The 15,271-nt window shown below is 42.5% G+C and overlaps 1 protein-coding gene across 2 annotated transcripts in view; it reads right to left on the reverse strand.

Moving 5' to 3' along the window:
- snx9b (sorting nexin 9b) overlaps positions 1–15,271 on the reverse strand; it is a 38,309-nt gene that overhangs the window by 6,675 nt on the left and 16,363 nt on the right. Inside the window, exons 5-14 of one of the 2 annotated variants that reach the window (XM_084149239.1) lie at positions 5,787–5,952; positions 4,480–4,603; positions 3,957–4,041; positions 3,664–3,789; positions 3,340–3,457; positions 3,030–3,160; positions 2,779–2,882; positions 2,587–2,690; positions 2,428–2,505; positions 2,227–2,303 (exon numbers count right to left, since the gene is read on the reverse strand). In XM_084149239.1, coding sequence (XP_084005365.1) covers positions 2,227–2,303; positions 2,428–2,505; positions 2,587–2,690; positions 2,779–2,882; positions 3,030–3,160; positions 3,340–3,457; positions 3,664–3,789; positions 3,957–4,041; positions 4,480–4,603; positions 5,787–5,952 — 1,113 coding nt within the window. Of the gene's footprint in view, positions 1–2,226; positions 2,304–2,427; positions 2,506–2,586; positions 2,691–2,778; positions 2,883–3,029; positions 3,161–3,339; positions 3,458–3,663; positions 3,790–3,956; positions 4,045–4,479; positions 4,604–5,786; positions 5,953–15,271 lie in introns of both variants that reach the window. The other variant, XM_084149238.1, reaches the window with a different exon arrangement.

Consider the following 15,271-nt stretch of genomic DNA (forward strand, 5'->3'; position numbering starts at 1 on the left):
CTGCAGGGTTAGCTCCAGGTAAATATTGCAATCCTTTAGCCATTCCTGGATCTGTGACCAAAAACAAGCTCAAGGTTGGTGTGAAATTATTAAACATGTATTCTCTCCCTTCCCTGTTCAAGTCAATATGTATTCTAGGTGGCGTGGAACATGAGTGATCATTGTTCCAGATGAGGGACTGTTGGACACTGACTAATTGACTTGAGCACGTTTTAGTATGTTTATAACTATATAAGTGGCCTAGCAGTAGTAATTAATGTGTAATGGGTTAGATGGAATGATCTATGTGCAAATGTATTTGTGGCAGGAGAAAAGTACAAAGGGGGCCTGTCTCTGAGACAGAATGTTCCCATAATAGTGAGATAGGAGGCATATGATAGAGATAACACTATAGATTGTGAACTATTTCCCTATAACACTGTCTTATAGCTTCACTGTTTTCTATCATTATATTCTCTCAATATGTTATAGCTTCACTGATTTATATTATTGTATTCTCTCTATGTTTTGCATCATGATATTCACTTGAGTAGGAATGGGTTGCTTATTCTCAAATAGCTGTTTGTGTATGTCATTATCAGTTGTCCAACAGGAGGGGTAATGGCAGATAATGGGGGTGGGAGTAAGAGTGTGCATAGTGATTATAGGGTTGAAGCCAGGGCCTTATGCCATAGAAGCGGATTACATAGTCAAAGGCCATAAGTCTCGGAGGTGTAAACATACAAATCAACTGAGAATTGCTGATGCTCCAGATACTCAACTAGTCTCAAGAAGACCAGTTTTATTGCTTCTTTAATCAGCACAACAGTTTTCAGCTGTGCTAACATAATTGCAAAAGGGTTTTCTAATGATCAATTAGCCTTTTTAAATGATAAACTTGGATTAGCAAACACAACGTGCCATTGGAACACAGGACTGATGGTTGCTGATAATGGGCCTCTGTACGCCTATGTAGATATTCCATTAAAAATCAGCCGTTTCCAGCTACAATAGCCATTTACAACATTAACAATGTCTACACTGTATTTTTGATCAATTTGATGTTATTTTAATGGACAAAAAAAGTTATTTTCTTTAGAAATCAAAGCAATTTCTAAGTGACCCCAAACTTTTGAACAGTGGTGTATATGTTGGGGTCAATGAAGGGTGGATAGGAACTTGGTATATGGGAAGTTACTGAGTGAGACAAGGGGAAGTGCAGAAAGTTCATATTCTGTTCCTAAGGAGGGAGGCAAAGGGCAACAGTCTAGTTAGTCTCAGATAAGTCAGGCCAGCTGCGGAACTAGGGAGAAGCGAGGAATTCAGCTCGAGGTCAAGTCAACAGATGAAGTGAGAAGAAACCTCTGGGAGGGGGGCCAAAGGGGCCCACCACACTGACTCTCCTACTACAGTGTCACGCCCTGATCTAGAGAACTCTTGTTGGTTGGGTCAGGGTGTGAGTTTCAGTTGAGATCTATGTCATTGTATATCTATGTTTAGATCTAGTTTGGTATTTCTATGTTTGGCCGGGTGTGATTCCCAATCAGAGGCAGCTGTCGCTCGTTGTCTCTGATTGGGGATCATACTTAGGTAGCCTGATTGCCTACCTTAGTTGTGGGATCTTGTTTGTGTTCCTGTTAGGCTTGTTGTGTGTATAGCCCATGTGTATAGCCCATAGCCCATAGGATACATTTTCGTTGTTTTGTTATTTTGTCAAGTGTTTATTCGTATAAATAAATATGTACGCATATCACGCTGCACCTTGGTCTGACCCGTCTCTCAACGACCGTGACATACAGTCCTATCTCACAAACACACTTCCACGCCCACGAAGGTTTTAGCATCAGACAGCACCATCACTACACCAGTGAGAGGAACCAATTAATTCCTGCCTAGCAACAGAAATGTATTGGCTGTCCAGATGTGTAAGGAGTTGACCCTGCCTAGTAGGAGGTTATAAATATGTGCTTGTGTAATCATGCTTTGTCTTTGCAGCTGTATGACCCAGTGGGTGAATAAAGTTGGTTTGAGCTTTTTCTAGTCGTCCGTTTGAGTTTTTACTCTGTTTGTTCAGAACCTAACAGTTTCTTGTTTTTAAATGATCAAATAAACTAAAATGGAAATTCAATTCTGACACTGAAAATAACCACACATTCTGATCATTACTTTAAACCCAGAGGAGATAAAGGGTTAAGAGAGAGACCCAGGAGAGGAACCTGCAGGTGATGACCTGTAATGGTACTGTACCTGCTCAGCCACCATCTGAGCTATCTCCTCATAGGTCTTTCCTGCTGAAGTCATGGCATCGGTGAGGGTGGCCTCTCCTGCAGATACAAGAACCTGGTTTTTACATTACATGCAAGAATACTTATATTGAACAAACTAAAACATACAGAGATCCATATATATCCCATTTAGTGGGGTCAATGTGTGTCTAAGCATGCCTACCTTGGTATCCACTGCTGGTGAAGACAGACGAGAGGTTCTGGAAGGCCTTGCCAATCCTCTGGTACTCTTTGGGCAAAGCTGAGGACACAGATACGGTCATGCGCTATAACTATGTAGCCTGCATAGCTGCTGTGTAGTGTTTATGTAGTGTATACATACGTCCTGTGCATCTCTTCCAGTGCTCCTGGCCCACTGTGAGTAGGTCCTTCACACCATCATCCATGGCTTTGGTGAAACGACTGAACTGATCACACTTCTGCTCCCTGTTACACAATGGAAACAAAATGAAAAAAAACCCCATAACATTCCATATTGTGTATGTCTGCTACAGAGTGGTGTGATGTCACTCACACTTCGATGGGGTCCAGGTCGGGGGCTTCAGGCTCTATGGAGGAGAAGATCATCACTCCCACGTCCTCATCTTTCTCCGCTTTTCTCTTCCCTGTTTTCCAGTCCTGCAACACAACAACACAGTGCTCAGTAGCCAATTCTAATTGTCACTACCAGTCCTGTACAGTCAGAGCTCCATGTCCAGTCTGATGCTGCACCCCTCTGCTGTTCCTGTTCCTGGGGGAGGAAGATGAGGAAGACTCCTACTGTACCTTCTCGTCCTTGTAGGTCAGGAAGAGTTGGAAGACGTCGCTGTTGGAGACCACAGGGTGCCGACACATCCTGGTCATCCAGCCCTGCAACCTCTCCATCCTCATCTTGATAAACTCCTCCTCAAAACGCCCTGGCAGAGAGGGAGGGAGAAAGGGCTAGAGAGAGCAGATATAAGCTGTGTGCATTGAAAAGAGCACCCCAGCCTCCCCATATTCCTTCCTACATTGAGTGAACTCCTCTTCTATAGGATAGACAGAACGTTTTTCAGTGGAGGAGAGAAGAGGAGAGGTTAGCAGGTCAGTCTCTCACCTGTGACCTGCTTGTCCGGTAGAGAGGGGATGGGGATGGCCGAACCAAACTTGTCCAGTAGCCTCTCATACAGCCAATCAAAGTGCTTGTATCGGTGATTGACGGGTCTGTTTGTGGTCTGCAAACCAATCACACAAAGTTAACATGCACTATAATGCCAATGGGTTGGCATAATCTTGGCTTTCGGCAACTGCAGCTTTTCTATGAGACAGCTTGTTATTTATATCAGGCATTTCGACAATGTATCTGTCCCTAGAAATGATAGAGACAGAAACATTAATGACCATTCACATTGATACTAGTAGTGGTCCCACAGATACTTACGTTGGGTATGACTTGGTACTCGATGTAGCTCTTCAGGCCGTACATCTTGGTGCCCTTCTTGGGGTCGGCTACGACACAGTCCAGCTGAGCCTCTGGATAGGACCACACTGGACCAACCTCCCCCATCTGTGACGGAGCAGAGACAACACTACTAAATCCTACAAGATGATGCTTAATTGTACTGCCAACATCAGCTATTTGAAAAGACTACAGTACAAAAAAATTGCTAAACAACACAGCCAACCACACTCCATTCAATGTCCAGTACTGATGAAAGTCATCCACCAACTCACATAGATGGTTATCTTATCCTTTCCCTTGGGTGGCTGCTTGCAGAGGAGGAACAGCTCAGGACCAGACTTGGAGAACCCGGGGAACCTGCTCAAAGAAGAACACACAGGGGTAAAGGTCAGGGGTTAAGGGTCAGGGTTTAGGTAGAAAGGGACACTTGACAGTCTGGAAGTCCAACGGCAATGATTTAACAGAGTTGGGCTAACTATCCTCCACCAAACGTCTCAGATTCTAAACCTAAAACTAATATAGCCAAACTCTGTATATTGACTCAATGTTTATGACTGTGGGTAAAACGGGTCTTTAGGTCATGGCTAGTGTTGGTGGGTTCAGTGTGATGGTTTGGAGTAGCAGTAGTAGTAGTAGCAGTAGTAGTAGTAGTAGTAGTAGTAGTAGTAGTAGTAGTAGTAGCAGTAGCAGTAGTAGCAGTAGTAGCAGTAGTAGTAGCAGTAGCAGCAGTAGTAGTAGTAGCAGTAGCAGTAGTAGTAGTAGCAGTAGCAGTAGTAGTAGTAAGCTCTGTCTTACTTGTTGAGGGAGATCTTCATGGAGGAGCCAGTAGCCCCTCCTCTCTGGATGGCCCCTCCATCTCCAGACTCAGAGTTCGACTTCACATCATCCCACTCATCATCCCACTCATCGTCCTCCGCTCCTACCCACACACACACACGCACACACACACACACACGAACACACACACACACACCCTTAGTAACCAAATACATGGAAGAGAGACCAAACAGCATAAAAAGCTTAACCGAGATCAGAGAACATGCACTAGACCAGTGGGTTTCACACCTCTCCTCGAGGACCCCCATCCGTTCTTATTCCAGAGCTAGCACACCTGATTCCAATCATCAACTAATCATCAAGCCCTTGATTAGAGAATTAGGTGAGCTACTTCAGGGCTACAACGAAACTGTGAAACATCTGGGGGTGCCCGATGAGAGGTTTGAAAACCGCTGCACTAGACTACCCCGTGCTATGTTTTGAGAGAAAAATTATAAATATACTGTAGAGTATCTATATACTGTAGAGTATTTGTTCAAACAGAAACCACAACCTACGACCAATCAACAAAACAGCAAACCACTATATCAGTCTAGATAATCAGTTAGATATATCTTCAAAATCAACCAATTCATTAATTTGACCTATAAATACACTATGTGAATAGCTTTCTTGAGGGAAAATACACACAATGCACACACATGCCTGCAATAGAGAAAGTAATGTAATGTTACTGGTTATACACATGCCAGACATTTTCTTAAAACAAAAAGCAGTCAACACTCGCACAAACAGGGAAACCCTCCCGGCAGGCAATGCATGGTGGGATACCTGACCAGTCAATAAGGTAGGGATATGGATAGATATCTTTGGAGGAAGAAAAAGAGGCACTTTGTTATTTTGTTCATTCAATCAGTCACTTCTTTATTCAGGATATGAATAGTTTTAAAATAGGAAGTGAAAAACCAAAGCCAGCGGAATCTCTGCAAAGGCGAGTGATCTCATAACTATCGCTGACATCACTCTCCCCTGTTTAAGACCACACCTAGAAAATGCATTGCGAAACACCACTCTTCATGCATGCCAAAGGCTATATTCTTAGAACACAAAACATAGATATTAACAACGGATAAAGTTCCTAAAAAGAGGTATAACAAGGGGAAAAAAGAATAATCTGAAGACAGACATCTTTCTGCAAGGCTTTTGCCAGAAACTTGCTAAAGTAGGTCTTTACTACAGTATTTCTACCAAATTATTACCAAAGTATTAAGATCCATAAAGGAGCCCTCATTGACCTTTAGTTCCCCTAGAACAGTGGCTCTTACCTGGGCCCTGGTAGGCCTGAGGATGGCTCTGTGCTGTGGAGCCCCAGGGGTCAGGGGCAGCACTCTTGCCGGTCATGGTGCCCTCCGGCTGGGCCGCCCAGTTGTTGGAGGAACCTCCCGTGGTGTCCTGGTTCCATACCGACCACGGGTCTTTACCGTTACTGGCCTAGAGGAGAGAGAGAGTAGAGAGAAGAGAGGGAGAGAAAAGGAGGTAGGGGTAAAGGACAGCCTGTTTAACAATCAACCAATACTGGTTTTAAATGACTTGTCAGGGAAATAAATTACAGGGTTTATAACTTGACTTTATAGAAATTTGAAAAGAAGATTGCTTGAGAAGAATGGACAAAAAAACATGAAACAAGGAAGAAAAGATGGTGTTCTACCTCCAACCCTTACCTGTCAGACTACCTCCCCAAACATCCCACTCAAAATACAGAGTCAGAAAACACACACGTGTGATTGTGTGTTGAATGGTATGGAAGTTGAACCCTGGCCTTGAAGGTACAGCGTGTTTCCTCAAGTCACACAATATAATATAAAAAAGTCTCTCTCGCACAATGCTTTTTTTAATAATTAAGAAATTCATGCCTCCTATTCAAGTCCAGCATTGTGACGTACTGTACTTGAACCATTCAGATCATGGCAAGGCACGGCAGGATGCAACAAGTCACTGTAAGTATTTCTCCCATTGAATTCCATGGCTGGAGGACCACACAAACAGAACGGACACACATCTCATGCTGTCTACAGTCAGTCAGTCATTCACTGAGACCATAGAAGGACTTTACATCAAGACAATCCACAGGACAACTGCATGCCATGCGTATGGGGCAGACGTTTGCCATGCCGCAAGAATGTGTGTGTAGATCAGGGCTGTTCCTGGAGAGCTACCCTTCCCTAGGTTTTCGCTCCAACACCATTTGTAACTAACCTGATTCATCTTATCAACCAGCTAATTATTAGAATCAGGTGCGCTAGATTAGGGTTGGAGCGACAAACCTACAGGATGGTAGCTATCCAGGAACAGGATTGGAGAGCCCTGGTGTGGTGTGTGTGTGTGTGTGTGTGTGTGTGTGTGTGCGTATGTGAGATGTGTGCATTTGGATAGGAAGTTGCTGACCAAACATCTCCATAGTAGGCTACTTACAGTAAGCCACAAAACAAACAGAGGGAGAGAGAGTACAGTAGAGGAACACTGTGGTGGGGAACACAGGCTCACAGCAGCTGCAGTGTGTTACCACAGAACAGTTTTGAGTTATTCTGCTGAATTGTTTAACACTTTGTTTACAACATATAAAAACAATGGTAGAATTGAGACAAATGATTGCTGGCTCTTGCCTGGTGGGAGAGCATGTTCACTGATCACTGTAATAATTGATTGGTTATAGGGATATGTGAATGTTGAGATCATTTGTTTGGTGTTCTGTGCTGATAAGAAACATTGATCCATAGCGGTGCATGTTGTATCAGAGAGGTGCTGATCAATTTAATTAATCTGTGATGGGATCGGTGTTTGGGGTGTGTGGAGGTGTAGGGGGATGGTAGGCCTGATTAGGCCTCTGATTTGAAGGTTCCAGTTACCATTTACCCTTATCAACTGGCCCCAGGTCAGTTGTAGTTTGATGGGCAGAAAGTAAGTGGATCCTGCTTTGGGGAGTAGGAGAGGGTGGGGGTGGTATAGTGTAAGATCATGCTCTTGCAGGCTGAGCTGGGGGTGGGGGGGGTTGCAGGTGGGCAGATTGGAGATGGGAGGTGGGGGACGGGGCCATGTTTGTGCCCCTGACCCCCGCCCGGTGCTGGTTACCTCGTCTGGGGAAGAGGAGGAAGGGGGGACCGGGGTGTCGGGGGTGTCCGGCTGAGGACTACAGGCCCCAACATCCACCTTGAGGGGAGAGAGGGTGACATCATCACAAAGCGCCTGCGAGTGAAGGGTAACCTGGGCAATGCGGACCCCAAGCGGGGGCCACAGTGAAGTAAGAGTATTTGATGAGAGACAGTTATTTGATGTTCTGTTGTTGACTCCCCTCTACCTTATAATAGGGGTACCATGTCTTCGCAGTTGTATAGCTATCCGTTTTCCAAGAAAAAGAAAAAGCTTGCATCTAACATACAGTGCCTTGCAAAAGTATTCAGACCCCTTGGATTTATTGTGTTACATAGTGCGATTCAAATGGATTTAATTGTCATTTTGTCAACAATATACACAAAATACTCTGTAATGACAAAGTTAATTTTTTATATATATTTTTATTAATACTAAATGTAATAACTAAAATATACTTGTTGCATAAGTATTCAGTTCCTTTGTTTAGGCAAGCCTACATTTGTTCAGGAGTAAAATGTGGCTTAACAAATCTCTGGAGAGACCTGAAAATAGCTGTGCAGTGATGCTCCCCATCCAACCTGACAGATCTTGAGAGGATCTGCAGAGAAGAATGGGATAAACTCCCCAAATACAGGTGTGCCAAGCTTGTAGCGTCATACCCAAGAAGACTCGAGGCTGTAATCGCTGCCAAAGGTGCTTCAACAAAGTACTGAGTAAAGGGTCTGAATACTTACGTAAATGTGATATTTCATTTGTATTTATGTATTTTTTCCAAAAATGTATACAAACCCGTTTTTGCTTTGTCATTATGGGGTATTGTGTGCAGATTAATCCATTTTAGAATAAGGCTGTAATGTACAAAATCTGAAAAAAAGTGAAGGGGTCTGACACCCATGCATTCCCCACAAGATATGCCACCAGAGGTCTCTTCACAGTCCCCAAGTCCAGAACGGACTATGGGAGGCGCACAGTACTACATAGAGCCATGACTACATGGAACTCTATTCCACATCAGGTAACTAATGCAAGCAGTAGAATCAGATTTAAAAAAACAGGTAAAAATACACCTTGTGGAACAGCGGGGACTGTGAAGAGACACACACACACAGGTACATACACACATACATATAGACACTCACTCTACACACATGGATGTTGTATTGTAATTATGTGATAGTGCAGTAGTGGCGTGAGGGAACACACTAAATGTATTGGGTAAAGTGTTATGAAATATAATGTCATGTAATATTTTAAATTGTATATAACTGCCTTAATGTTGCAGGACCCCAGGAAGAGTAGCTGCTGCCTTGGCAACAGCTAATGGGGATCCTTAATAAATAAAACATACAAATACAAAGGGTCTATATAAGGATCTGTGCCATTTACTTTGAACTGGACTGTGTTTACAGCATGAGCGGTCGTGAGTTGATGCACTTGTTTGAGAGCAAAGTGAGACCTGCATGTAGCCACGTGTGCACATTTTGTTCATATGGTCCTCTGTATGGGTATGGGTGGTCCTCTGTAGCTTAATTGGTAGAGCATGGCGCTTGTAATGCCAGGGTAGTGGGTTCGATCCCCGGGACCACCCATACGTAAAAATGTATGCACACATGACTGTAAGTCGCTTTGGATAAAAGCATCTGCTAAATGGCATATTATTATTATTATTATAATATAATATAGTTATAGATAATTTGTAGTCAGCAATAGGGGAGTGTTTGCTACCTACAAGAGCACAAAACTTCTTCTTTGAAAAGCGAGTCAGGTAAAGAGCTTTTTTTAGTCTTGTGACAGTCTTGAATAAGCTAGGTAGCCATTAGGCAGGGGTAGCATAATTTGTCTGATTCGCTGTAATAATTATATGGGAATAATAATGCATTTTCTTGCACAACACAACAACATTTTCAGTGACCTCCTTGTCTGAAGGACAAGTGGATAAACAGGTTAATGTCAAGCCCTGCATGTTTTTTTCAAAAGTCTCATGGAATGTAGGCCTACATTGAACACCACACATTGGCTGCTACTGTAGGCTAAATGATAGAACAGCTATTTCCATGTTAAAATGCTATGGGATGCATTTTCTCTATTGTTTTCGATGGTAGGCCACTCTGGTAGGCCTACATTATGATCAAATAGCCACAGTAGCCTTCATGGCCACTGTTAAAACTGTAACTTAAAGCGGGTACAGCCTCAGTGTTCACAGTAAACGTGCGGAACATTGGACCCTATGTGTTTTAATAAAATCAACTATATATACAGTTGAAGTCGGAAGTTTACATACACTGAGGTTTGAGTCATTAAAACTCGTTTTTCAACCACTCCACAAATTTCTTGTTAACAAACTATAGTTTTGGCAAGTCGGTTAGGACATCTACTTTGTGCATGACACAAGTCATTTTTCCAACAATTGTTTACAGACAGATTATTTCACTTATAATTCACCCTATCACAATTCCAGTGGGTCAGAAGTTTACAATACACCAAGTTGACTGTGCCTTTAAACAGCTTGGAAAATTCCAGAAAATACATGTCATGGCTTTAGAAGCTTCTGATAGGCTAATTGACATCATTTGAGTCAATTGGAGGTGTACCTGTGGATGTATTTCAAGGCCTACCTTCAAACTCAGTGCCTCTTTGCTTGACATCATGGGAAAATCAAAAGAAATCAGCCAAGACCTCATAATTTTTTTTGTAGATCTCCACAAGTCTGGTTCATCCTTGGGAGCAATTTCCAAATGCCTGAAGGTACCACGATCATCTGTACAAACAATAGTACACAAGTATAAACACCATAGGACCACGCAGCCGTCATACCGCTCAGGAAGGAGACGCGTTCTGTCTCCTAGAGATGAACGTACCTTGGTGCGAAGTGCAAATCAATCCCAGAACAACAGCAAAGGACCTTGTGAAGATGCTGGAGGAAACAGGTACAAAAGTATCTACAGTAAATCGAGTCCTATATCGACATAGCCTGAAAGGCCGCTCAGCAAGGAAGAAGCCACTGCTCCAAAACCGCAATAGAAAAGCCAGACTACGGTTTGCAACTGCACATGGGGACAAAGATCGTACTTTTTTGAGAAATGTCCTCTGGTCTGATGAAACAAAAATCGAACTGTTTGTCCATGATGACCATCGTTATGTTTGGAGGAAAAAGGGGGATGCTTGCAAGCCGAAGAACACCATCCCAACCGTGAAGCACGGGGGTGGCAGCATCATGCTGTGGGGGTGCTTTGCTGCAGGAGGGACTGGTGCCCTTCACAAAATAGATGGCATCATGAGGAAGGAAAATTATGTGGATTTATTGAAGCAACATCTCAAGACATCAGTCAGGAAGTTAAAGCTTGGTCGCAAATGGGTCTTCCAAATGGACAATGACCCCAAGCATACTTCCAAAGTTGTAGCAAAATGGCTTAAGGACAACAAAGTCAAACCTGACTTAGTTACACCAGCTCTGTCAGGAGGAATGGGCCAAAATTCACCCAACTTATTGTGGGAAGCTTGTGGAAGGCTACCCGAAACGTTTCACCCAAGTTAAACAATTTAAAGGCAATGCTACCAAATACTAATTGAGTGTATGTAAATGTCTGACCCACTGGGAATGTGATGAAAGAAATAAAAGCTGAAATAAATAATTATCTCTACTATTATTCTGACATTTCACATTCTTAAAATAAAGTGGTGATCCTAACTGACCTAAGACAGGGAATTATTACTAGGATTAAATGTCAGAAATTGTGAAAAACTGAGTTTAAATGTATTTGGCTAAGGTGTATGTAAACTTCCGACTTCAACTGTACATTGAGCTTGTGTGATGCTTTAAGCACACTGTTTGATGAAATAACACACAAATGACTCAAAAGGCAGCCAGAGATCAAGATAACCCGACCATCCTCCTCCCGCTCCTACTGGCTTTCGCAGATTCTGCCGTTACTCTCCTCAAGTTACCGGTAATTGGCTACACGGGGAGTCTGCAACCTTTCTCATGTGGAATGCCAATTTATCTTACCATTTCTTACCATGCCAACTATGTAAAAATAGCCTATAAAGCCACCAAATAAAAACATTGCAGCCTGCAGGTAGAAAATATTCGGATAAAAATAAATATCCTATGAATCACATTGGCTACGCATGGCCTGTCTGCAACGAACTTGCATTAACTATTAACTTGGGTCCGGTCCCGATGCTACATTGTATAAAATATTCGGGGCCCTCAGAGTTTCCCCGCGCCAGTGAGCTCTGGACAGAAACAGCTGTAGGCTATTTGCGCAAGGGATAAGTAAGTAAGTAATCAGGTAGGCCTATTTTAAGGCGTTTCCACTGGATCAGAGCATGACATTTCTCCCTTTCACTCTGAGTGGTTATCGAGAGGGAGAGAGCTGGAAAGATTTTTCAATACATCAAGGAACTATTGTCATTCTCAATGGATGTAAAAACAGACTTTGTTTGCTTGCTGTTTGAGGTGAAGAAAACAATACTTTGAGAAGCTCCACAGCTCATTAGTGGTGGTGCGTTAAGCCAATCAGAAATACTAATCAGATCCCCAAATCGGCACATTTGTATGTCTACATTTGTGCGCAAGCCAGCTAGCCTATAGGCCTACTTCTATGCATAATCAGGTGCACGTCCTTACACAACACTGACAGGAGCGCTCCAAACAAAAGACAATGACTAAATTGACAACTTGTAAGTGGAATGAAATAAAACCAAAACTTGTTTCTCACAAGTGTAGCATAGGTTGTGCACTCTGCAAACAACGTGTCCACTCCAACAATGAGAATGGTAAAAGACTGGAATAATATATTGAGTGCACAAATTGCCGGGAGAGAGGGCATTCTGGAGAGAGACGTGCATTGTGCATCTTAGCCACACTCCCCTTCTTCTTGGACTGTGCCATCCCCACAGCCTCCACAATGAATTAGTTCACTGAGATGGCTGCGAATAAGACAGGTGTCTAGTGTGCAAAGAGTGTGCAAAGCAGTCATCAAGGCAAAGGGCAGCTATTTGAAGAATCTCAACTATAAAATATATTTTGATTTGTTTAACACTTTTTTGGTTACTACATGATTCCATGTGTTATTTCATAGTTTTGATGTCTTCACCATTATTCTACAATGTAAAAAATAGTAAAAATAAAGAAAAACCCATGAATGTGTAGGTGTGTCCAAACTTTTGACTGGTACTGTGTATATACAGTGGGGGGAAAAAAGTATTTAGTCAGCCACCAATTGTGCAAGTTCTCCCACTTAAAAAGATGAGAGAGGCCTGTAATTTTCATCATAGGTACAGAAAAAAAAATCCAGAAAATCACATTGTAGGATTTTTAATGAATTTATTTGCAAATTATGGTGGAAAATAAGTATTTGGTCACCTACAAACAAGCAAGATTTCTGGCTCTCACAGACCTGTAACTTCTTCTTTAAGAGGCTCCTCTGTCCTCCACTCGTTACCTGTATAAATGGCACCTGTTTGAACTTGTTATCAGTATAAAAGACACCTGTCCACAACCTCAAACAGTCACACTCCAAACTCCACTATGGCCAAGACCAAAGAGCTGTCAAAGGACACCAGAAACAAAATTGTAGACCTGCACCAGGCTGGGAAGACTGAATCTGCAATAGGTAAGCAGCAATTATTAGGAAATGGAAGACATACAAGACCACTGATAATCTCCCTCGATCTGGGAATCCACGAAAGATCTCACCCCGTGGGGTCAGAATGATCACAAGAACGGTGAGCAAAAATCCCAGAACCACACGGGGGGACCTAGTGAATGACCTGCAGAGAGCTGGGACCAAAGTAACAAAGCCTACCATCAGTAACACACTACGCCGCCAGGGACTCAAATCCTGCAGTGCCAGACGTGTCCCCCTGCTTAAGCCAGTACATGTCTAGGCCCGTCTGAAGTTTGCTAGAGTGCATTTGGATGATCCAGAAGAGGATTGGGAGAATGTCATATGGTCAGATGAAACCAAAATATAACTTTTTGGTAAAAACTCAACTCGTCGTGTTTGGAGGACAAAGAATGCTGAGTTGCATCCAAAGAACACCATACCTACTGTGAAGCATGGGGGTGGAAACATCATGCTTTGGGGCTGTTTTTCTGCAAAGGGACCAGGACGACTGATCCGTGTAAAGGAAAGAATGAATGGGGCCATGTATCGTGAGATTTTGAGTGAAAACCTCCTTCCATCAGCAAGGGCATTGAAGATGAAACGTGGCTGGGTCTTTCAGCATGACAATGATCCCAAACACACCGCCCGGGCAACGAGGAGTGGCTTCGTAAGAAGCATTTCAAGGTCCTGGAGTGGCCTAGCCAGTCTCCAGATCTCAACCCCATAGAAAATCTTTGGAGGGAGTTGAAAGTCTGTGTTGCCCAGCGACAGCCCCAAAACATCACTGCTCTAGAGGAGATCTGCATGGAGGAATGGGCCAAAATACCAGCAGTGTGTGAAACCCTTGTGAAGACTTACAGAAAACGTTTGACCTGTGTCATTGCCAACAAAGGGTATATAACAAAGTAGAGAAACATTTGTTATTGACCAAATACTTATTTTCCACCATAATTTGCAAATAAATTCATAAAAAATCATACAATGTGATTTTCTGGAGAAAAAAAATCTCATTTTGTCTGTCATAGTTGACGTGTACCTATGATGAAAATTACAGGCCTCTCTCATCATTTTAAGTGGGAGAACTTGCACAATTGGTAGCTGACTAAATACACAGTGGGGAAAAAAAGTATCTATATATTTTTTTTTGTTAAGCAGTAGCAAATATATATGTCGACCAACTGCCTATCAACTAAACAACCGACCAGTCGACTATTTTGGGTCAGCCCTAAAAACATCTTGAATATCTCTTTAAGCATGGTCTACTTAATAATTATGCTGTGCATTATGCATTAAACCACCCAGACACCTCAAAGATAGTCATCCTTCTGAACTGAGCTGTAGGACAGAAATCAAACTGCTCAGGGATGTCACCATGAGGCCATTGGTGATTTTCAAACAGCTACAAAGTTCAATGGCTGTGATGGGAGAAAACTGAGGGTAGATCAACAACATTGTAGTGACTCCAAAATAATGACCTAAATGACAGAGTGAAAAGAAGCACACAAATATACAAAATAAATATATTCCAAAACATGTATCTTATATGCAACAAGGCACTAAAGTAATACTGCAAAAAAGCATGGCAAAGGTATACAAATCCAACACAACACTTCACTGACTAACTGCCTCCTTATTTTCAAGCAATGTGGTATAGGTATGCTTGATGGTATAGGTATGCTTGATGGTATAGGTATGCTTGACATCGGCAAATAAAGGGGAGTTTTTCCAGGATAAAAAGAAACGAGATGGAGCTAAGCACAGGCAAAATCCTAAAGCAAAACCTGCTTCAGTCTGCTTTCCACCAGACACTGGGAGAGGAGCTCACCTTTCAGCAGGACAATAACCTACAACACAAGGCCAAATCTACACTGGAGTTACTTACTAAGAAGTCAGTGAATGGGCAAGTTTTTACTTAAATCTGCATTAAATACTATGGCAAGACTTGAAAATTGCTGTCTAGCCATGTTCCCCAACAACTTGACAGAGCTTGAAGAATTTTAAAAGAATAATAGGGAAATATTGCACAATCCAGCTGTGCAAAGCTCTTG

This window comes from Coregonus lavaretus (genome assembly GCF_964263955.1).
Source record: "Coregonus lavaretus genome assembly, chromosome: 31".
NCBI classification, from domain to species: domain Eukaryota; kingdom Metazoa; phylum Chordata; class Actinopteri; order Salmoniformes; family Salmonidae; genus Coregonus; species Coregonus lavaretus.